Raw genomic sequence first — 24,710 nt, 5'->3', positions numbered from 1 at the left:
CGTTAATGTACATTGAAACATACAGTGAAATGCATCGTTTACATCAACAGCCAACACAGTCCGAGATGTGCTGGGGCCGGCCTGCAGGTGTCACCATGCTTTTGGTGCCAACATAGTCAACAAACCCTAACTCGTACGTTTTTGGAATGTGGTCAGATGTGAGAACAGCGGGAATGAACCCCGAATGCTGGCGCTGTAAACCGTTACATTACTGTGCTGCCCTGTCACATTAGCTCTCAATTCATCAGACCTATGGAGAAGCAGCATTTCTGTGGTTGGATTTTGTCTTTTGAATCGGTGTTTAACTCTCGACTAATGTACCGCTGTCTTCTCTTGGCCAGTGACGTGCTGTACCCCAAGGATACCTGCAGTCCCCACAGTGGAGTTGCTGCGGAAGTTCTGTGCAGAGGAAGGGACTTTATTGTGAGTACACAAATGCAGACATATCAGATCAGGTCTGGATTAAATAAGGATGACGTGCAATCCTATAAGCACTTTTGGTATGTCCCAGTGCAGGCACTAATGTCCTACATTGACAAAAGTCCCAGGATAAATGGATATTTCATTGATGATGATGAAGGGGTTAATAATGAGAGCTGAACTTTATTTTGTCACACAAGGGCGATACAATAACAAAACAGCGCAATCTCTTTACAGCACCAGCGATCACCAATTGGGTTCAAACCCGCCACTGTGAGGAGTTTGTGCGTTTTTCCCATAGCCATGTTGGCTTTTTCCGGCTGCTCCAGGTTAGGGTTAGTAAGTTGAGGGCATGTTGTGTTGGTGCCTGAAGCATTTGGGACAGCTTGCTGGCTGCCTTCAGCACATTTTGGGACTGTTGGTTATTGACACAAGCAGCATGCTTCACATTATTTCGATGTGACAAAGCTAATGCCAAGTCATTGGGGGGGAGACTGCCCTGTTTGCGTTCTGTATAGTGCCGTGAGAAAGTTGGGAAAGGCATCACATAAATGCACTGTCGGTCTTTATATCAGGCTCTGAAGCATTAGATAATGCAGACATTTTTGTTGTGTCTGTTATTTATCTAAAAAGCTGTTTCATTTGTGATGTTCCAACATAAACAATAATTTAATTCAGGTTGCAAACATGAGATTCTGCAGACGCTAGAAATCCAGAGCAACACACAAAATGTTGGAGGAACTCACCAGGTTAGGCAGCATCTATGGAAATGAATAAACTGTAGACATTTTGGGCCAAGACCCTTCATTAGGACTGCAAGTGGGTGGGGGGGGGTGAAAGACGATAAGAGTTGGAGGGAGAGGAAGGAGTATAACTGGCAGGTGATAGGTGAGACCTGGTGAGAGGGAAGGTGGGTGGGTGGGGGAACGGGGTGAAGCAAGAAGCTGGCAGGTGATAGGTGAAAAAGATAAAGAGATTGAGAAGAAGGAATCTGATAGAAGAGAGTAGACCATGGGAGAAGGGGAAGAAGGAGGGACCCAGAGGGAAGTAATGGACAGGTGAGGAGAACAGAAGGGATTTAAAGTGGGAATGGGAAAAGGAGGGAGAGGGGGGAGAAATTACCAGAGGGAGAAATCGATGTTCATGCCATCAGCTTGGAGGCCACCCAGATGAAATGTGAGGTGTTGCTCTTCCACCCTGAATGTGTCCTCTGGTAGTATTGAAATCAGTGGCCATTAGGAGACCCTGCCTTTTGTGCTGGACGTGGCAGAGCTCTGCTGTATTGGATGAGGGTGTGTTGAAGGAGACAGAGGTTAGGACAAGACTCATATTCGCACTGTGTGATGGTGTACTTATTGACCTCTCCCCTGGGCAGCCTCAAGTTCCAGGGTTCAGTCCCCTCTACCTTAGGCTCTCTCCACCAGCAGGAATAATTTCCATCAGCTATCCCACCAGCAGGAATAATTTCCCATCATCTATCCCACCAGCTGCTGTAGTCTTCATGAGGAGATCGTCGTCCTGTCTCAAATTTGAGAAGTACATTGTGAAAATGAGCAAGCAAGGCCCATGCTTTTAGCCTTCACCCTGACTTTCAATTTCTGTTTGTTTAAAGATACCGTGTGATAACAGGTCCTTCTGCCCCAACGAGCCCGTATTGCCCAATTATCCTGCTAACCTGTACATTTGTCAAATGCGGGAGGAAGCCAGAGCACCAAGAGAAAGCCCGTGCGGTCATGGACAGAATGTGCAAACTCCTTACAGACTGAAGTAATTAAACCCAGGTGGCTGGCGCTGTAATGGCATTACACTACGGTGCCACCAGATTTTGTCTAATCTTTTCCTTGTCTCCCCATCTGTAGATGTGGAAGTTTACGCAGGACCTGTGGGTCATCCGGAAAGAAGTCGCTGCTGTAATCAAGGTGACTGGAGTGTTATCTCTGCCAGACTTATGATGTGTTGCGATGCCCGTGTCAGCCACTCTTGTGGTGGTGCAAATGTCACTGCACTCTTTAAGGGAGGGAGACAGAAGAAAGGAAACTATAGGCCAGTGGTTGGAAGAATGTTGGAGTCTCAGTGATAATGAGGTTTCAGACTACAAGGAGGCACCTGACACAATAGGCCATGGTCAGCATGGTTTACTGACTGGGGAAATCTTAACCTGACAAATCTGTTGGAATTCTGTGAATAACAGGTAGGACAGTCAGTGGATGTTGTTTACTTGGATTTTCAGGGGCCTTTGACAGGGTGCCACACATGAGGCTGCTAAACAATCTACAAGCCCATGGTATTATAGGAAAGATTCTAGCTTCGATAAAGCAGTGGCTGATTGGTAGGAGGCAAAGAGTGGGAATAAAGGGAGCCTTTTCTGGTTGGCTGCTGGTGACTAGTGATGACCTGCAGGGATGGGTGTTAGGACCACTGCTTTTCATGTTCTCAGTGATTTGCATGGCCAAGTCCATGGATAATATAAAGATAGGTGGAGGGGCAGTATTGAGGAAGCAGGGTACCTGCTTTTGCTATTTATTTACATCTACATTTGCACGGTTTACAGTGAACAGTTCCTGATGTTTACAGTTACTGTTCTACAGTTGTGCTAAGTATGGCTGCAGAAAAAGAATCTCGGGGATGTTTGTGGTGAAGTGAATTTACTCTGGGAATAAATTTTACTCTGAGCCTTACCTGCAGAAGGCCCTAGACTGATTGGGAGAATGGGAAAGAAGTGGCCGACGGGGTACAGTGTAGTGAATTCAGTGCATGGTCATGCACTGTGGTAGAAGGAATAAAGATGTAAACCATTTTCTAAATGTGGATAAAATTCAAAAATCAGAGGTGCAGGCGGGCTTTGGAGTCCTCCTGCAGGATCCCCTAAAGGTTGACTTGCAGGTTGAGTTGGTCGTATGGAAGGCAAATACGATGTTAGCATTTATTTTGAGGACTAGAATATGTGATGCTGAAGACTTGTAAGGCATTGATCAGACTGTGCTTGAAATATCGTGAGCAGTTTTGGGCCCACCTAAGAAAAGATGTGCTGGCATTGGAGGGAATCCAGAGGAGGTTCACGAGAATGATCCCAGGAATAAAAGGGTTAACACGGGAGTGTTTGGCTCTGGGCCTGTATTTGCTGGGGTGTCGATAATGAGGATTTCATTGAATATTGGAAGTTCTAGATAGCATGGACGTGGAGAGGATGTTTCCAGTACTGAGTGAGTCTCGGACCAGAGGGCACAGCCCCAGAACAGAGATGAAAACTTTCTTTATCCAGGGGACGGTGAATCTGTGGAATTCATTGTCACACGTGGCTGTGGAGGCCATGTCACTTGGTATATTTAAGGTGGGGGTTGATAGGTTCTTGATCAGTCAGGGCGTCACCAGTTACAGGGGAAAGTCAGGTGAACGAGGTTGGGAGGGATAATAAATCAGCCATGATTGAATGGCAGGGCATTCTAGATGGGCCGAATAGTCTAATTCTGCTCCTGTGCCTTATGGTTTAATCTTTCCTAGTTGAGTTTATTGTCGCGTGCAAGTACAGTGAGGTGCGACAATTGAAAAGCTTGCTTACAGCAGCACCACAGGCACATCTGTATAAACAACACACAGGATATTATCTTAAACATACAGTGGAGAAAATTGTCTGCAAATGAAACCTCAGTGCGTAAGCACAGTTAGAAGCCGTGCTTGCCTGGTTGTTAACTACATTCTTTCAACATGATGGAATATTATAGCACAGCACAGACACTTTGACCCTTGATATTGCGCCAATCTTTTGTTTTACTGTTGATTTATTGGTACAGGGTGGGGTAGACCATTCGGCCCTTCGAGCCACACAACCCCAATTAACCCTAACCTAATCACGGGACAATTTACAATGACCAGTTAACCTACTCATGATGTCTGTGGACTGTGGGAGGAAACCAGAGTACCCAGGGGAAACCCACTGATTGCACGGGCAGGGTGTACAGAGACTCCTTACAGAATGATGCCAGAACTGAGCTCCGAATCCCAGAACACCTCCAGCTATAATAGTGTCATGCTAACCACTACATTACCTTGGTAGATTTTAATCTATTCAAAGTTCAATCTCACCCTTCCCTCCATTGTCCTATCTAAGTGTCTCTGAAATGTCCCTAATGCATTTGTCTCCGCCACCAGCCCCGGCAGTCTGTTGCACGCACTCAAGATGGGAGTTCAGTAACTTGAAGGCTGTGCAACCTCCTTCATCCCTCATCTCTGCTTGTCTTTATTTCATCAGCTCCCTCCTGAAGATGTGAAGGATTTCCTGGAGCAAATGGCTGTTCCCCGTGTCAACAAAGGCTGGGAGTTCCTGCTTCCCCACGACTCCAAGTTTGTGAAGAAGCATCCGGATGTGGCCCAGAGGCAGCACATGCTTTGGATGGGAATTCAGGCCAAGTAATCTGATGCCTCACTCGGTCCGGGATGGGGTGGGGTTGGGTGAAGCTGAGAAACTGGCCTTAAACACACCAGCAGTAATGAGTAGAACTGCTTATACTACTTGGGGGAGGAGGGGTGCGGGGACTACTTGGGGGAGGAGAGGTGCACGGACTCTTTTCCTGCATTTTTAATAATACCTTTCTATAGTTTGCTGAGGATTTGGTTCTTTCTGCCCAATCCCTGAATGCAGGACGTACAGAACAGAAAGGAAATAGAAGGAAAGTATAGTAAATGAAAAGAAGCAAAGTCCTTACTATGGGGCAGCATAAGGAACTGGTTCAAAGTGTTGATGTAAGCATTATTTTAATGTAAGCTTCGTAAGGAAAACTTTTGGCATGTTGGACTTCATAAATCAAGTTTTGAGTACGGGAGTTGGGATGTTACGTTAAAATTGTGTAAGACATTAGTGAGGCCGAATTTGGAGTGTTGTGTGCAGTTCGTGTCACCTGTGTACAGCAAAGATATCAATAAGATTGAAAGAGTGCAGAGAAAATTTACAAGGATGTTGCTGGGACATGAGGACCTGAGTTAGAGGGAAAGGTGGAATAGGTTTGAACTTTATTCCCTGGAGTGTAGGAGAATAAGGGGAGATGTAATGGAGGTATACAAAATTGAGGGGTTTAGATAGGGTAAATGCAAGCAGGCTTTTTCCACTGAGGTTTGGATGAGACATGAACTAAAGGTCATAGGTTAAGGGTAAAAGGTGAAACATTTAAGGGGGAGCCTGAGGGGGAACTTCACTCAGATGGTGGTGCAAGTGTGGAACAAGCTGCCAGGGGAAGTGATGGATGTATGTTCCGTTTGAACAATTTAGAGAAGTTTGAAGGTGCATGGTCCAGATGGGACTTGGCAGAACAATAGTTTGACACGAACTAGATGAGCCAAGTCAAATATTATTATGCTGTTCAGATATTCCCTATGCTCAAAAAAGATTAGTTTGTAATTCTTCAGCACACATCACAGTTTCTGACTGCCAGTGAACATTTAGAATAAAGTCACTGTGACAGTGCAGGAAACAAAGCGAACACTTACGCACCAACTCCCACATACCGCAACATTATCATCAGTATTAACAGTGTTAATTGAGGAACAATGTTGGCTCTAGGTTACTGGGGAAGTTCCTACTCCTCAGAACTACTGTGGTATCTTTATGTACAAGGAGATCCCTTAGAATAGAGATGAACAGGAATTTCTTTAACCTGAAGATGGTGAATCTGTGAGTACAGTATATGTAAAGTGAAGGTAGATAGGTTCTTGATTAAACAGGATATCAAAGGTTACGGGTAGAAGGCAGGAGAGTAGGGTTGACAGTGGAATGGATCAGCCATGTTCAATTAGAGGAGCAGAATGGATGGGCCGAATTACCTAATTCTGCTCTGTGTCTTTTGGTCTATGGCAGAGTTTCCTCTACCATTAGCTGAGAGGTCCATGGACTCTAGGTTGACAGCGTGATGTTTCATCTGAAATATTGTACCTCCTGTTTGTGGTCCCTCTTCACTGCATGAGAGTCTCATCTGACAGTGATGTTGGAACCCCTGAACTGCCCTCAGCCTTTCTCCCAAATAAACACGAGATGAAGGGGCTCAGATTCCTTAAGGGCCGCCAGGTAGGGTTCAGTGGAGCCTAAGGTGTCCAGCGAGATGCAGACTCTCTTCTCCAGGACTGTTCCGAACAAACGGCAGCTCCCTGTCCAAGGACATTTCCAGAAAACACTCAGTTATCTTGACTAGACACGAGAATCTGCAGATGCTGGAAATTCTGAGGAACACACACAAAATGCTGGCAGAACTCAGCAGGTCAGGCAACATCAATGGAAGTGAATAAACTGCTGATGTTTCAGTCCGAGGCCCTTAAGGCAAGATACTGGAATAAAAAGGTGGGGAAGGAGAAGGAAGACCAGCTAGAAGGTGATAGGTGAAACCAGTTGGGTGGAAAATGTAAAGGGCAGGAAAGGAGGATAGGAGAGGAGAGTAGAACATGGGAAAAAGTGAAGAAGGAGAAGTACCGGGGTAGGGGTGTGAAAGGCAGGTGAGGAGAGGAGGTAAAAGACCAGAGTTGGGAATAGAAGGGGGAGGGGGTGGAATTACCAGAAGGAGATATCGATATTCATGCCTTCAGGTTGGAGGCTATCCAGACGGAATATGAGGTGTTTCTTCTCCACCCTGAGAGTGGCCTCGTGGCAAAAGAGGCCATGAACCAGCATATCAGAATATGAATGGGTGTAGGAATTAACATGGTTGGCCACCGGGAAATTCCGCGTTTGCTGGATTCAGCAGGGGTGCTTGACAAACTCTTCCTGTTAAGGTGGTGGGAAGATGGGATGTGTGGATGTCCAGGAAATGGAGGAGACATGGATGAGGGTAGAGGAATGGGGGAGGAAGGGAAGCCCCTTTCCTTGAAGAAGGACAGCATCTCTGATGTCTCTCCTTCATGTTTTTAGCCTTTCTCCCTCAGACTTTAGTGAGTTTCCAAGGTTGGATAGTCAACTAAGCTGGCCATCTGGTAGCTGAGAGTCTTTTGCCTTTTCAAATTTGATTAGATTCATTTATTTATCACGTGTACGTTGAAACATACAGTGAAATGTGTCGTTCTGTGTTTTACAACCTACGCGAGCTAAGGATGTGCTGGAGGCAGCCCGCAAGTGTCACCACACATTCCAGCTTCAACATATAGCATGTCCACAATGTTCAGCAGAACACAACATACCACAAGCAACAATAGTGCTCTTTCCCCTCCTCCCACCTTTTTATCCCGATGTCTTCCCCTTCCTTTCCAATCCTGCTGAAGGGTCTCGGCCTGTAACGTAGACTGTTTATTCCATTCCATAGATGCTCCCTTTCCTCCACCATTGTGTGTGTGTTGAACAAAACAAACCATTTTTGCATGCACACACCCACAGGCTTCCAACCCATGACAGGATGCCTCTGGGCCTTCAGACCGAGGCCCCAGGCATGCAGGCATCAGGCCTTCAACCTCTACTCGCTGACCTTGGTTGAAAAGTTGCATTGTTTCACCGTGGGGATGGAGAGGTGGGCTGTAGGTATTGGCTGCGACTCCTGAGCTCAGCCTTCCCTTTGGTTTCCCATCAGGTGAAACTGTTGCTACGGTAACATAATAGTCTGCGCTGAAGATATTAATTTGATCTGGCTGCCTTTTATTCCGCCCATTGGCCTCCTGTGCAATATTCCACATAATTGAAATTTTATTAAAATGCTGTACTAGTTGAGCTTGTTTTCCTGTTTTCTCAGTGCAAAGGCAGCAATATTTTAATCACAGCTCACACAAAGCCCTTGGTGCAGGCTTCTTTACACTCTCTCATTGGTTCTTTCCCTGGTAGGAGAAGCCTCTCCAGTCTCTCAGTGCACCATTGTTGATTTCAGTGAGTGTGTGATGTTATTTTACCAAGGGATTGCTGACAAAACCCAGGTCCTTTAGTCAGGAAGTGTGTGGAGAACGGGGCTTATTCTTCTGTTCAATGTGCTGTCTGCTATAGATATTGCATTCCACAGGAACTGCTGGTATGCATTGTGTGGGAGAGCCAGCTTTTTAATACATTCTATAAACACAAGTAATTCTGCAGATGCTGGAAATCTAGAGTAATACACGCAAAATGCTGGAGGAACTCAGCAGGTCAGGCAGCATCTGTGGGGGGGAATAAATAATCGACATTTTGGGCCGAGACCCTTCATGGCTGAATTACTATCCCTCTCGACCCTGTTCTCCTGCCTTCTCCCCATAACCTTTGACGCCATTACTAATCAAGAACTCATCAGTCTCCGCTGTAAATATACCCAATGATTTGGCCTCCACAGCCGCCTGTGGCAATGAATTCCACAGATTCAGCATCCTCTGGCTAAAGAAATTCCTCCTCATCTCCATTCTAAATGGATCTCCCTGTATTCTGAGAATGTACCTCTCAGTCCTTGACTCCCCAACTATAGAAAACATTCTCTCTGTGTCCACCCTGTTTAGGCCTTTCAATATATGATAAGTTTCAATGGGATCTCCTCTTCCTGCCCCCCCCCCCATTCTTCTAAACCCCAGCAAGTACAGGTCCAGAGCCATCACAAGCTGCTTATACATTAACCCTTTCATTCCTCTTGGGTCATTCTCGTGAACCTCCTCTGGACCCTCTCCGATGTTAGCACAACCTTTCTGAGGTAAGGGGCCCAAAACTGCTCACACACTACAAGTGAGGTCTGACTGACTAATGCCTTATAAACCCCCAGCATTACATTATAGAAACATAGAAAATAGGTGCAGGAGTAGGCCATTCGGCCCTTCGAGCCTGCACCGCCATTTATTATGATCATGGCTGATCATCCAACTCAGAACCCCGCCCCAGCCTTCCCTCCATACCCCCTGACCCCCGTAGCCACAAGGGCCATATCTAACTCCCTCTTAAATATAGCCAATGAACTGGTCTCAACTGTTTCCTGTGGCAGAGAATTCCACAGATTCACCACTCTCTGTGTGAAGAAGTTTTTCCTAATCTCGGTCCTAAAAGGCTTCCCCTCTATCCTCAAACTGTGACCCCTCGTTCTGGACTTCCCCAACATCGGGAACAATCTTCCTGCATCTAGCCTGTCCAATCCCTTTAGGATCTTATGCGTTTCAATCAGATCCCCCCTCAATCTTCTAAATTCCAACGAGTACAAGCCCAGTTCATCCAGTCTTTCTTCATATGAAAGTCCTGCCATCCCAGGAATCAATCTGGTGAACCTTCTCTGTACTCCCTCTATGGCAAGGATGTCTTTCCTCAGATTAGGGGACCAAAACTGCACACAATACTCCAGGTGTGGTCTCACCAAGGCCTTGTACAACTGCAGTAGTACCTCCCTGCTCCTGTACTCAAATCCTCTCGCTATAAATGCCAGCATACCATTCGCCTTTTTCACCGCCTGCTGTACCTGCATGCCCACTTTCAATGACTGGTGTATAATGACACCCAGGTCTCGCTGCACCTCCCCTTTTCCTAATCGGCCACCATTCAGATAATAATCTGTTTTCCTATTTTTGCCACCAAAGTGGATAACTTCACATTTATCCACATTAAATTGCATCTACCATGAATTTGCCCACTCACCCAACCTATCTAAGTCACTCTGCATCCTCTTAGCATCCTCCTCACAGCTAACACTGCCACCCAGCTTCGTGTCATCTGCAAACTTGGAGATGCTGCATTTAATTCCCTCATCCAAGTCATTAATATATATTGTAAACAACTGGGGTCCCAGCACTGAGCCTTGCGGTACCCCACTAGTCACCGCCTGCCATTCTGAAAAGGTCCCGTTTATTCCCACTCTTTGCTTCCTGTCTGCTAACCAACTCTCCACCCACACCAATACCTTACCCCCAATACCGTGTGCTTTAAGTTTGCACACTAATCTCCTGTGTGGGACCTTGTCAAAAGCCTTCTGAAAATCCAAATATACCACATCCACAGGTTCTCCCCTATCCACTCTACTAGTTACATCCTCAAAAAATTCTATGAGATTCGTCAGACATGATTTTCCTTTCACAAATCCATGCTGACTTTGTCCGATCATTTCACCGCTTTCCAAATGTGCTGTTATCACATCCTTGATAACTGACTCCAGCAGTTTCCCCACCACCGACATTAGGCTAACCGGTCTATAATTCCCCGGTTTCTCTCTCCCTCCTTTTTTAAAAAGTGGGGTTACATTAGCCACCCTCCAATCCTCAGGAACTAGTCCAGAATCTAACGAGTTTTGAAAAATTATCACTAATGCATCCACTATTTCTTGGGCTACTTCCTTAAGCACCCTGGGATGCAGACCATCTGGCCCTGGGGATTTATCTGCCTTCAATCCCTTCAATTTACCTAACACCACTTCCCTACTAACATGTATTTCGCTCAGTTCCTCCATCTCACTGGACCCTCTGTCCCCTACTATTTCTGGAAGATTATTTATGTCCTCCTTAGTGAAGACAGAACCAAAGTAATTATTCAATTGATCTGCCATGTCCTTGCTCCCCATAATCAATTCACCTGTTTCTGTCTGCAGGGGACCTACATTTGTTTTTACCAGTCTTTTCCTTTTTACATATCTATAAAAGCTTTTACAGTCCGTTTTTATGTTGCCTGCCAGTTTTCTCTCATAATCTTTTTTCCCCTTCCTAATTAAGCCCTTTGTCCTCCTCTGCTGAACTCTGAATTTCTCCCAGTCCTCAGGTGAGCCACTTTCTCTGGCTAATTTGTATGCTGCTTCTTTGGAATTGATACTATCCCTAATTTCTCTTATCAGCCACGGGTGCACTACCTTCCTTGATTTATTCTTTTGCCAAACTGGGATGAACATTTGTTGCAGTTCATCCATGCAACCTTTAAATGCTTGCCATTGCATATCCACCGTCAATCCTTTAAGTGTCATTTGCCAGTCTGTCTTAGCTAATTCACGTCTCATACCTTCAAAGTTACCCCTCTTTAAGTTCAGAACCTTTGTTTCTGAATTAACTATGTCACTCTCCATCTTAATGAAGAATTCCACCATATTATGGTCACTCTTACCCAAGGGGACTCTCACGATAAGATTGCTAATTAACCCTTCCTCATTGCTCAAAACCCAGTCCAGAATAGCCTGCTCTCTAGTCGGTTCCTTGACATGTTGGTTCAAAAAACCATCCCGCATACATTCCAAGAAATCCTCTTCCTCAGCACCTTTACCAATTTGGTTCACCCAATCTACATGTAGATTGAAGTCACCCATTATAACTGCTGTTCCTTTATTGCACACATTTCTAATTTCCTGTTTAATACCATCTCTGACCTCACTACTACTGTTAGGTGGCCTGTACACAACTCCCACCAGCGTCTTCTGCCCCTTAGTGTTACACAGCTCTACCCATATCGATTCCACGTCTTCCCGGCTTATGTCCTTCCTTTCTATTGTGTTAATCTCTTCTTTGACCAGCAACGCCACCCCACCTCCCCTTCCTTCATGTCTATCCCTCCTGAATATTGAATATCCCTGAACGTTGAGCTCCCATCCCTGGTCACCCTGGAGCCATGTCTCTGTGATCCCAACTATATCATAATCATTAATAACAATCTGCACTTTCAATTCATCCACCTTATTACGAATGCTCCTTGCATTGACACACAAAGCCTTCAGGCGCTCTTTTACAACTCTCTTAGCCCTTATACAATTATGCTGAAAAGTGGCCCTTTTTAATGCTTGCCCTGGATTTGTCGGCCTGCCACTTTTACTTTTCTCCATAGTACTTTTTGTTTCTACCCTCACTTTACACCCTTCTGCCTCTCTGCACTGGTTCCCATCCCCCTGTAGTGAACTAACCTCCTCACGCCTAGCCTCTTTAATTTGATTCCCACCCCCCAACCATTCTAGTTTAAAGTCACCTCAGTAGCCCCCGCTAATCTCCCTGCCAGGATATTGGTCCCCCTAGGATTCAAGTGCAACCCGTCCTTTTTGTACAGGTCACACCTGCGCCAAAAGAGGTCCCAATGATCCAAAAACTTGAATCCCTGCCCCCTGCTCCAATCCCTCAGCCACGCATTTATCCTCCACCTCATCGCATTCCTACTCTCACTGTCGCGTGGCACAGGCAGTAATCCCGAGATTACTACCTTTGCGGTCCTTTTTCTCAACCCCCTTCCTAGCTCCCTATATTCTCCTTTCAGGACCTCATCCCTTTTCCTACCTATGTCATTGGTACCTATATGTACCACGACCTCTGGCTCCTCACCCTCCCACTTCAGGATATCTTGGACACGATCGGAAATATCCCGGACCCTGGCACCAGGGAGGCAAACTACCATCCGGGTCTCTGGACTGTGTCCACAGAATCGCCTATCTGACCCCCTTACTATCGAGTCCCCTATCACAACTGCCTTCCTCTTCCTTGCCCTACCCTTCTGAGCTACAGGGCCGGACTCTGTGCCGGAGGCACGGCCACTGTCGCTTCTCCCGGGTAAGCTGTCCCCCCCAACAGTACTCAAACAGGAGTACCTGTTGTTAAGGGGCACAGCCACCGGGGTACTCCCTATTACCTGACCTTTCCCCTTCCCCCTCCTAACCGTGACCCACTTGTCTGCCTCCCGTGGCCCCGGCGTGACCACCTGCCTGCAACTCCTCTCTATCACCTCCTCACTCTCCCTGACCAGACGAAGGTCATCGAGCTGCAGCTCCAGTTCCGTAACGCGGTCCCTTAGGAGCTGCATCTCGATGCACTTGGCACAGATGTAGACGTCCGGGAGGCTTGTAGACTCCAGGGCCTCCCACATCCGACACCGAGAACAGCAAACTGCCCTCACACTCATACTGCCCCTCTCCTCAAATAACAACAGAAAATGAATGCCAAACCTCCCTCGCCTCGCCCGTTTCCACCTAAGCCCGTTGAGCCGAAGCCCTTAAGTCTTCACTCTGCTCCCGGCTCACTCCGCTGCCCGCTCTATGAGGCTCTGTTCCTTTTAAATCTGCCGCGCTGCACTGCCCGACGTCACACACCTGCGCAGTCCCGCCTCTCTGAACGCCGTTGGAGAAAAAAAAAATAACGAAAATTTCAAAAATGTCTTTCTCGGCACTCCCACTCAGACTCTCAGACTCCTTCTTCGAATCAAATTATATGGCAGGAATGGAGGTGTACTCAGCAAAACTGCAAAGACAGCGTCTATTTCAGTGAAAACCTCCTCCTGGCTGAGGGTAGCAGACACCAACAGAATCAACAAACTCATTCGTAAGGCCAGTGATGATGTGGGGATGGAACTGGACTCTCTGATGGTGGTGGCTGAAAAGAGGATGCTGTCCAAGTTGCATGCCATCTTGGACAATGTCTCCCATCCACTACATAATGTACTGGGTGGGCACAGGAGTACATTCAGCCAGAGACTCATTCCACCAAGATGCAACACAGAGCATCATAGGAAGTCATTCCTGCCTGTGGCCATCAAACTTTACAACTCCTCCCTTGGAGGGTCAGACACCCTGAGCCAATAGGCTGGTCCTGGACTTATTTCCTGGCATAATTTACATATTACTTTTAACTATTTATGGTTTTATTACTATTTATTATTGTGCAACTGTAACTAAAACCAATTTCCCCCGGGATCAATAAAGTATGACTATGACTCTCCCCTCCCTCCATCAAGCATCACTTGCAAACGTTTTTGCTTCTCTCAGTATTATTAATAAATGTGTCCTTACTCCTCTAACAACCCCCCCCCCCCCCCCCACCGCCCCAGTGTGGCTTACAGAGATGTGATATAGAACTGAGTAAACTGATCCTGTCCTCCTCCCCTCCTCCCCCTCACCCACCTTATTGTTTTGGCTTTGGCTTCCTTCTCCTCCCACTCCTGATGAAGGGTCTCAGCCCAAAATGTCAGCTATTTATTCCTCTCCATAGATCGGTGTTTGGAACCTGTTTTATGCTGTGGAGAGATACCAACACCATTAAGCGAGGGGTCTGTGGATCCCAGGCTGGGAACCTCTGCCATAGATGCTGAATTCCACTGCATTTTGCGTGTGTGGTTCTAGATTTCCACTATCTACAGCATCTCTTGTGTTTAAGAGATTGAAATTTTTATTTGAAAGTAACTTTATTTGAAAGACTCAAAGAACACAGAATAACTCAATAACAGCAGGCACTTTTGCTATTCAGTACTGAACACTCATTTTAAGAAAAAAACATTTGGTACATAGTGAACAGCTCTCAATGTATTTTGCAGCAGGGTTAGCCGATGAGGAGCTTAAGTTCACATAATTTGAGTAATTAATGTTCATTCGCTTGTCGGTGAAACCCTGCACCTGCTGGAGAAACGCTGCTGGTGTTTTTGTCAGCAGCCGCTTCAGGCTTTCTCTGATAAACTCCGCGCGTGGGAATCCAGCTGCCTTTGTCGGTTAACTCGAGAAATAACGGCCAGTGCCAATAGTTTCCCCTTAACAAGACTGTGACATCGCAACCCTTATCAGAATCCTTCGTTAAGTTTGCACAAATTGATAGCAAGAGTAATAACTCATTAAAACATTACCTGTGGTGGAGGGGGCCCTTGTGCATGTTTGGCAACTTATTTGCTCCTGTAGTCTAAACAAAACTTTAATTTGAGGGACAATTAATTTTGAAAGTCTCTATATTTAATATAGAGTCATAGAACATTATAGCACAGAGACAGGACCCTTGACCCATCTATTCAGTGCCAAACTAATCATCTGTCTACTCCCATCGACCCCTACCCAGACCACTGGCCCCCACCCATACCCCTCCCATCCGTTTATCTTTAGCCTGCCCTCCCAGACCATAGCCTCACCATATCCCTCCCATCCGTGTATCTATGCCACCCCTCATACCCCTCGGACCATAGCCCCGCCATACCCCTCCCATATGTGTATCTATAGCCCCTCATACCCAGACCCCTCCCATATGTGTATCTATAGCCCCTCCATACCCCTGGACCATAGCCCCCCACCTCCCATGCTCCTCATACCTGGACCATGGACCCCCCCATACTCCTTCAATACCCCCATATACCCCTCCATGCCCCTCATACCCAGACCATGGCCCCACTAGACCCTCTGCCCCCATACCTCCTGGACCATAGCCCCCGTACCACTCTCAAATTTCTCTTAAATGCTGAAATTGAACCCGCATCCACCACGTCGGCTGGCAGCTCATTCTGCCCTCCCAACACCCTCTTAGTGAAGAAGCTGCCCCTCAGGTTCCCCTTAAATATTTCAACTTTCACCCTTAACCCACGAGCTCTAATTCTTGTCTCACCTAACCTCAGGGGAAAAAAGCTGCTTGCATTTACCCTATCTATATCCCTTGTAACTTTGTCTACCTCTATCAAATCTCCCCTCATTCTCCCGTGCTCCAAGGAATAAAGACCCAGCTGATTCGGCCTTTCCCTATAACTCAGGTTCTCGAATCCCAGCAACATCCTTGTAAATTTTCTCTGCATCTTTCAGTCTTATTTTCATCTTTCCTGTGGGTAGGTGACCAGGACAGCACACAATTCTCAAATTAGGCTCAGGAATTTCTTACAAAACTTCAGTATGACATCCCAACTCCTGTACCTAATACTTTTATTTCTGAAGACCAATATGCCAAAAGCTCTCTTTATGACCCTATCTATCTGTGATGCCACTTTCAAGGAATAATGAATCCAAATTGACCCAGAAATTCAGAATCCTGTGACATAAAATCACAGATTGATTGTGTTCGCAAGGCAGACTGTAGACTTAAATGTGGGGTCGTGAGTTTGCTTCTGCAACTTGGACTAATAAAGGGTCTCAGTCCGAAAAGCAAATCTTTATTCCTTTTCTTGCATCAGGGGTTCCCAATTTTTTTTAATGCTATTGACCAATAAGCAAGTCCTGGACCCCAGGTTGGAAACCTTTGCCTGCTGACCTGCAGCATATTGTGCGTGAATCTCAGAATCAGGTTTATTATCACAGATGTACGTCGTGAAATTTGTTTTACTGCATGTGTCTTCAAGCTCCTGTCCGTCTTCCCTGGTGGTAACAATTAGAAGAGGGCATGGCCTGGGTGATGGGGGTCCTTAACGATGGATGCCAGCTTCTTGACACATCACTTCTCTGCAGAATCCCTTGTGTTTATTATTGGGTTTTTTTTTGTCTGCAGGTTAGAGAAAGTCTACAACCTCTCCAAGGAAGACATGATGCCAAAGAAACACGACTCTCAACCAGGTAAGAGCGATAAGGTCACCAGCTTTTAATCAATTGGGAAATCGGTGCTAAATATTAATTCTTGCAAATCGCAAGCGACTCATTATGATTGTAAAACCTCAAAGTTCAAAATAAGTTTATTATCAAAGTACCTACATTTCAGCATATAGTAACCTGAGATTCATTTTCTTGTGGGCATTTACAGTAGATACAATGAAAAACAATAGAATCAATGTAAAACTACACACAATCAATGTGCAAAGTAAGTCAATGCAAATACAAATAACAATAAATAAGTAATACTGAGAACACGAGTTGTAGAGTCCCTGAAAGTGAATCCATAGGTTGTGGTGTCAGTTCATTGTTGAGGTGATGGAAGTTATCCACATGGTTCAAGAGCCTAATGGTTGCAGGGTAATGACTGTTCCTGAACCCGAGAACTTGGGACCTAAGGTTTCTGTATCTCCTCGATGGCAGCAGCCAGAAGAGCTCAGCAGGGGTCCTGGATGGAGGCTGTTTCCTTGTGGCAGCATTCCTTGTTAATGTGTTCAGTGCTGGGGAGGGCTTTGCCTTTTATGGATTAGGCTGGATCCACTGCTTTTTGTAGGGAAACCTCATTCGTGTTATCAGACAAATCAAATGTAAGTTCAGTTGTGAAGTGTTGCTGAACTTTGTTCTTGGCACCGCACATCTTGTGGATGAGCAAGGTTGGACTCACTCATGGTGGGCATGTTATCGTAGGATTAAAGGGAAAGTTTGAATAGATTAGGACTTCGTTCCCTGGAGCGTAGGGGAATGAAGGGAGATTTGACAGAGATGTACAAAATTATGAGGCGTACAGATAAGGTATTTTCCACTAAGGTTGATGAGATTAGAACTGGAGGTCATGGGTTTAAGGGTGAAAGTTTAAATATTTGAGGGGAACCTCACTCAGGGTGGATGTGGGTTCGGTTGCATCATTTAAGATAAGTTTTGTTAAGTACATGGATGGGAGGGCTATGGTCCAGGTGCAAGTCAAAGGGACTCGGCAAAATAATAGTTAGGCATGGATTAGAGGGAGCATCTTTCTCTGCTGTGGTGTTGGCACTCGAATGTGAAATATTTACAGCTGCCCCCAGCACGTTTATTTAGAGACGCAGTGCCGGGTAGGCCCTTCAAACTGCACTGCCCAGCAACCCGCCAGAATGACCCAGCAACCCTCCAGTTTAACCCTAGACTAATCATGGGGCAATCTACAGTGACCAATTAACCTACTAATCAGTACGTCTTTGGTCTGAGCACCCAGAGGAAACCCACGCGCAGACGGGAAGGAATGTACAAGCTTGCTTACAAAGGGTGCTGGAATTGAACTCTGAACTTTGGTGCCCCAAGCTGTAATAGCATGGCACTAACCACTACACTACAGTGGTGCTACAATCCAAAGTGCTACAGCTGCCCATTCACGTACTCCCTTACTTTCATTCAGGGCCCCTCCTCCACCTTTTTATTCTGGCATCTTTCCCCTTTCCAGTCCTGAAACATCGGCTGTTTATTCATTTCCACAGATGCTGCCTGACCTGCTGAGTTCCTCCAGCATTTTGTGTGTGATCCTTGTGTTGGCCTTGTGCAAATGACACATTTTACTGTATATTTTTATGTTGTTGTAGTATAGAAATCTGAACCTGAGAACAATTCCATCAATCAAATGTGTTTTGGCATTGTAGCAGCCAAGTGTGAATTAGATTATTGCAGGCAGCCAGGAATCAGCTTGCACGCCAGTGGACCGCAGATGTTAATGAGGCTTCGTTGTTAGGTGCCAAGCAGCATAGCTGGTGGCTCTTTGAGATTTCACAGCGCACTCTCCCTCAGACACAGCTGTTGTTTCTTTGCGCGGTGATGGTGCCTGAGATTAGATCAGCTCCTGATCATGCAGTCCTGTGGGAATGGCCCTGAAAATGAGTTAACATATGAGACACCTGTGCACTCAATCAGATCCTAACCAACATCTGCAATATATTATTAACACAAACATTCTGCAGATGCTGGAAACCCAGAGCAACACGTACAAAATGCTGGAGGAACTCAGCAGCATCAATGGACGGGACATTTTGGGCCAATAGCATTCATTAGCACTGGAAAGGAAAGGGGGCAGATGCCAGAATAAGGTGTGGGGAGGGGAAAAGTGAGCAATAATATCTAAATGCTGCAAGATTGCAGAACTCTGAGACGGCATAAGTGACTAGGAAAACCAACAAGATCAGAATACAAGAGATTCTGCAGATGTTGCGAAACCGGAGCAACGTACACAAAGTGCCGGAGGAACTCAGCAGATCAGGCAGCATCTGTGGAAGGGAATAAACAGTCAATCGGCTCCTGATGAAGGGTCTTGGTCTGAATTTTGTTTTATTTAGATATAGCACAGTTACAGGTCCGATGAGCCTGAGCTGCCTGATTACAACCATGTGGCTAATTAAGCTACTATCCTGTAGGTCTTTGGCATGTGGGGAGGCAACTCGCGCGGCCATGGGGAGAATGTGCAACCTCCTTGCAGACTGCAGCGGGAATTGAACCCCGGGTCACTGGCACTGTAATAATATCATGCTAATCACTGCACTAGTGTGCCACCTCTTGACTGTTCATTCCTCCAGCATTTTGTGTGCCTTACCAAAATCAATAGCTGGCTTATATGGCCATAAGACATAGGTGCAGAACTAGACCATTCGGCCCATCAGGTCTGATCTATCATTGCATCATAACTGATATATTTTTCCTCTTAACCCCATTCTCCTGCCTTCTCCACACGCTAACTAGTCAAGAACCTAGCAACCTCTGCTTTAAATACGTCCAATGATGGCCTCCACAGTCATCTGTGACAATGAATTCCACAGATTCAGCATCCTCTGGCTGAAGGAATTCTTCCTTGTCTCTGTTCTAAAGGGATGTCCCTCAATTCTGTGGCTGTGCGCTGTGCTCCTGGACCCCCCCCCCCCCATTATAGGGAACCCCTTCTCCACGTCCATTCTATCTAGGCCTTTCAATGGAAGCAGGAAAGGCTTACAGTCAATCCCAGATAGGTAAATAGTTTTATTACTATCACATACTGTGATAGTAGGGTGAAGAAGTTGTCTTACATACAGATCAAAGGGTAAACAATAACAGAATGCGGATTAAAGTGTTACTGTTAGTATGACAGTAGCCTCTTGGTTCATGTAATGCTGTTACAGCTTCTGCAACCTGGGTTCAACTCCTCCACTGTCTCAGGAGTTTGTAAATTCTTCCTGTAATGTTTGAGATTCCTCGAATGTTCCAAAGACGTATGGATTAGTAGCTTAGCTGGTCACATGGATGTAGTTGGCTCGTTACTGTTCTGATTCTCTAAATAAGTAAATATAAGATGCCAGGAAAGCGTAGTGTGGGCAGACAATGAAGTTCAAAGTTATGAGGTCAACACTTCATACTAGGAGACTGATCAATAACAGTGGGGCAGAATCTGTCTTTGAACATGGGTCATTGGATTGGTCTGGGATGGGGAAGGAGCCTATTTCAATCTTGTGACTCCCATTTGAGACCTGGGTACCAGCAGATGAGGCATAATAGGGCCTGTCTGCATTACTTCCCTTGAATGACATTAGCAGGTAACATTCAGACATGCACTCTCAGTGTGTACTCGTTAATGCAAATATTTAATCAGCCAATCGTCTGGCAGCAACTCAGTGATGGGGCCAGTAATAGTGCAGTGTAGATTAAATGGGTGTGGGCACGTGGCCAAGTGGTTAAGGCATTGGACTAGCTACCTGAAGGTCGTGAGTTCGAGCCCCAGTCAAGGGAACGTGTTGTGTCCTTGAGCAAGGCACTTTATCACACATTGCTCTGCGATGACACCGGTGCCAAGCTGTATGGGTCCTAATGCCCTTCCCTTGGGCAACATTGGTGTCGTGGAGAGGGGAGACTTGCAGCATGGGCAACTGCTGGTCTTCCATACAACCTTGCCCAGGCCTGCGCCCTGGAGAGTGAAGACTTTCCAGGCGCAGATCCATGGTCTCGCAAGACTAACAGATACCTTTACTTTAGATTAGATGGGATGAATAGCCTGATTCTTTGCTATAGTTCTCTGACTTTTATAAGAGATTAAAGAAATTGGAATTTTTTATTTAAGTCTGAGGCTGGTGCCGGAATGTGTAACGTCACTTGTGGGCTGCCCCCAGCACATCCTCGGTTTGTTGTTAATGCAAATGACATGTTTCGCTGTCTGTTTCAATGTACATATTTTAAATGAAAATAGTCTAATCTAATCTGAATGTGGGAGGAAACCAGAGCTCCTGGAGGAAACCCACACAGTCATAGGGAGATCATATAAACTCCTTACAGACACTGGTTGGAATTGAACCCGGGACACTGGCGCTCTAAAGTGTTGTGCTAGATGCTATGTTATTGTGCCCCCTCCCCCTCTCCCATGAAAGCATTGGGAGTGACTGGCCTTTGCTTTGTCTTTGAACAGCTGTGCCTGTGGTGCTGAGCGGCGAGCGGCGGGTAGCCGCAGCCAAAGAGCGCCTTCGGGAGAACCATGCCACCCTGGACAGCGACTACTGGCGGCGGAAGTCCCCCCATGGAGCGGACACGCAGGACCCCGGCAGCTCCTTGCTTCCTGTCAGGATCAAGGAGGAGCCGCTAAGTGAGGAGGAACCCATGGACACACAGCCGTGGTCGGGCAGCAGGGTAACCAATGGCATCCACACAGACGAGAGCTCCCGTGAGTCAGCGGATGAGCACGCGGGCGGGCAGAGCAAGCTGGCGTCAGTGGAGCTGAGGGACTTTGTGTACAGCATGCTCAGGAAACACTACGTGCTCAGTTTAAGTGAACTGAAGCGGCTGTTTAACCTGCACTTGGCCAGTCTGCCCCCTGGCCACATCTTATTCAGTGGCATCTCAGACCGAATGTTACAGGAGACCGTTCTGGACTGTGGCTGCAAGCAGATCTTGGTGCCTGTAAGTAACCGAGCATATAGAAGGGCATCTTTTGGGCTGGGTTCCAAGAATACCGGAGTTATAATGAAGAAGGTAGAAGGGGGGTAAAACTGGGTAGGAAAAATAAAAGAATGCATTCGTTAGAAGAACTTAAATTCAAGAACGGTTTGTTAGAATGAATAATTAATTATCAAAGTACATATACATCACCATATACAACCCTGAGATTCATTTCCTTGTGGTTACTCACAGTAAATACAAAGAAACAAAAAAGCAAACAATAATAAATAAATAAATAAGCAATAAATATTGAGAACTTGAAATGAAGAGTCCTTGAAAGTGAGTCCATTGGTTGTGGGAGCAGTTCAGTGATGAGGTGAGCGAAGTTATCCTCTCCGGTTCAGTAGCCTAATGTTCGAGCAGTAATAACAGTTCCTGAACTTGGTGGTGAGGGCCCTGAGACTCCTGTACCACCTTCCTACTGGCAGCAGTGAGAAGAGAGCATGTTCTGGGTGGTGGGGGTCCCTGATGATGGATGCTGCTTTCTTGCAACAACGCTCCTTGTACATGTGCTCAGTGGTGAGGAGGGCCTTACCTGTGAAGGACTGGGCCATATTCACCACTTTTTGTAGGGTTTCCCGTTCACAGGCACTGGTGTTTCCATACCAGGCTTCCATATACTCGTAGAGTAATGCAGCTCGGTTCATCTTGTCTGTGTCACCAGAGATTTCCATCTCAGTTCTTCGCATTTGCCTTTCTTTGGCCTGTAAACTTTTCCTATCTATCTACCTGTCTGAGTGTCTGTTAAATGTCACTGATGTACAGTTGTTATCACCATTATGTGGTGTGTTGTATGACATGGGTGATCATGATTGTTCTTGGCAAATTTTTCTACAAAAGTGGTCTGCCATTGCCTCCTAGGCAGTGTTTTTATAAGACAGGTGACCCCGGCCATTATCAGTATTCTTCAGAGATTGCCTGAGGTCAGTGGTCGCATAACCAGGACTTGTGATATGCACTGGCTGTTCATGCAGCCATCCACCATCTGCCCCCATGACTTCACGTGACCCTGATTGGGGGCTAAGCAGGTGCTACATCTTGCACAAGGGTGGCCTGCAGGCTGGCGGAGGGAAGGAGCACCTCACACCTCCTTTGGTAGAGACATATCTCCACCCCACCACCTATGTATAGTTCCTGCCTCAAATGCCCCTTTTGGCAGCTTATTTCACATACTGTTACGTATACGCAAAGCAAGAACAACAACAGAGAAGTAGGGTTAAACATTTGCACTGATTCGTGTTAGCCAAGTCATTGGATATATTTAAGGTGGAGGCTGATAGGTTCTTGATTTGTCGGGGTGTTCAGAGTTATGAGAAGAAGACAAAAGAAGGGGTTAAGACGGCAAATAAATCAGCCATGATGGAATGGCAGAGCAGACTCCGGGCCGAATCACCAAATTATTATTATGCCATCTCATGTATGATGGTCTTTTGGTCTTTCAAACCTACACACTGGAGCCTCCATACCAGATGATGATGCACCATATACCCGTGGAAATTTACTAGGGTCTCCTCAAAATCCTAATGGAGTGTAGCATGTCTTCTTTGTGATTCATTGGCTCATGACCTGCCAAATACGTGCACTCAATAGCCTGCAGAGAAAGGGAAGGTTCTTCAGTGTATAGTAGAGCCATTCAGTTGCCATGTTCTCACCAGGATCTGATTGATCATGCCTACTTGCCTGGTTCTTGGAATTGATCATCATTAAGCTGGGAAACATGCAGAAAAGATTAACGAGGAAGCTGGTTTTGACTGAGTAACAGTTTCTTCCACAGGCTGAGAGAGTTAGTACCCTGGCACAACCACAGCCTCGTCACTAGGACAGCATTCACATACTGACCAGCTAATTACCCCTAAAGTTTCCTATTAAATCTCTTCCCCTCTTGCCCTAAGCCTGTGCCCGCTGAGTGTAATTCTCCAACCCTGGGAGAAAGACTCACATTCACCCAGTCTCTACTCCTCGTGATTTTATACATTTCTAGTAAGGGCACCCCTCAGACTCCTATGGTCCAAGGAATAAAGTCCTAGCCATTGAACTTCTCCCTATAGTTCAAGTATTCATGTTTATTGTTATCTTACTGTAAAAATGTACAACCAGACAAAACTATATATACACAGCACATGAACCTGAAGGAACCATTTACCTCTACCCCAAGGTCTTTCTGTTGTACAACGGTCCCATGGGCTCTGCCATTCACTGTACAAATCCTGATTTGACTTCCCAAAGCACCTCAGTTCGCATTTGTCTGTCTTCCACTTTACCACTTTAGAGTTCACGTTTATTGTCATCTGACTATACATACAAGAAAAAGTTTGTGAACCTTTTGCAGTTACCTCGTTTTCTGCATTAATTACTCATAAAATGTCTGATCTTCATCTGTTACAATAGCAGACAAACACAATCTACCTGAACTAATAAAACACAAACAATTGTACTTTTCATCAACACTGAGTACACTATTTAAACAACTACAGTCTAAGTTCAAAAAAGTATGTGAACCTCTGGGGTAATGCCCTCTACAAAAGCTATCTGGAGTCAGGTGCTCCAAGCAATGAAATGAGATTGGAGGTCTGGATTATACAGGTGCACTGCCCTATGAAAAAAAGACACACAGTCAGGTTACTGATAGAACCTGCTCTTCTCAAGAAAAATATGTTTATGTGCTCCATGCCTCAATCAAAACAACTTTCAGAGGACCTTAGAAGAAAAATTGTAGAGAACATGAAGCTGGAAAAGACTACGAAAGTATTTCTAAACACCCGAGTATTCATCAGTCCACAGTAAGAGAAACTGTCTACAAATGGAGGAAACTCAGTACTGTCGCTACTTCCCCAAGGAGTGGCCATCCTGCAAAGATCACACCAAGAACACAATGTGCAATGTTGGAGGAGGTGAAAAAGAACCCAAGGGGAACAGCAAAGGACCTGCAGAAATCTCTAGAATTTGCTATTGTCTCTGTTTATGTGTCCACTATCAGAAAAGCACTGAATGAGAATGGTGTTCATGGAAGGACACCACAGAGGAAACCACTGCTCTCCAAAAAAAACATTGCTGCACATCTCAAGCTTGCAAAAGACCTCCTGGATGTTCCACAGTGCTGGTGGGGCAATGTTCTGCGGATAGATAAGACAAAAGTTGAACTTTTTGGCAGAAATGCACGCTGCTGTGTTTGGA

General features: G+C 45.8%; 1 protein-coding gene across 3 annotated transcripts in view; it reads left to right on the top strand.

Annotated features, from left to right (window-relative positions):
- The window catches only part of polr3e (polymerase (RNA) III (DNA directed) polypeptide E), a 78,038-nt gene that overhangs the window by 30,798 nt on the left and 22,530 nt on the right, over positions 1 to 24,710 (top strand). For all 3 annotated transcript variants that reach the window (XM_072269175.1, XM_072269173.1, XM_072269174.1), the window contains 5 exons: positions 342 to 423; positions 2,280 to 2,339; positions 4,670 to 4,827; positions 16,489 to 16,553; positions 21,010 to 21,497. In XM_072269175.1, coding sequence (XP_072125276.1) covers positions 342 to 423; positions 2,280 to 2,339; positions 4,670 to 4,827; positions 16,489 to 16,553; positions 21,010 to 21,497 — 853 coding nt within the window. The remainder of the gene's footprint in view (positions 1 to 341; positions 424 to 2,279; positions 2,340 to 4,669; positions 4,828 to 16,488; positions 16,554 to 21,009; positions 21,498 to 24,710) is intronic.

This window comes from Mobula birostris, chromosome 9 (assembly GCF_030028105.1).
Source record: "Mobula birostris isolate sMobBir1 chromosome 9, sMobBir1.hap1, whole genome shotgun sequence".
In the NCBI taxonomy this organism is placed as follows: domain Eukaryota; kingdom Metazoa; phylum Chordata; class Chondrichthyes; order Myliobatiformes; family Myliobatidae; genus Mobula; species Mobula birostris.
This window is presented reverse-complemented; position numbering and strand designations above follow the sequence as displayed.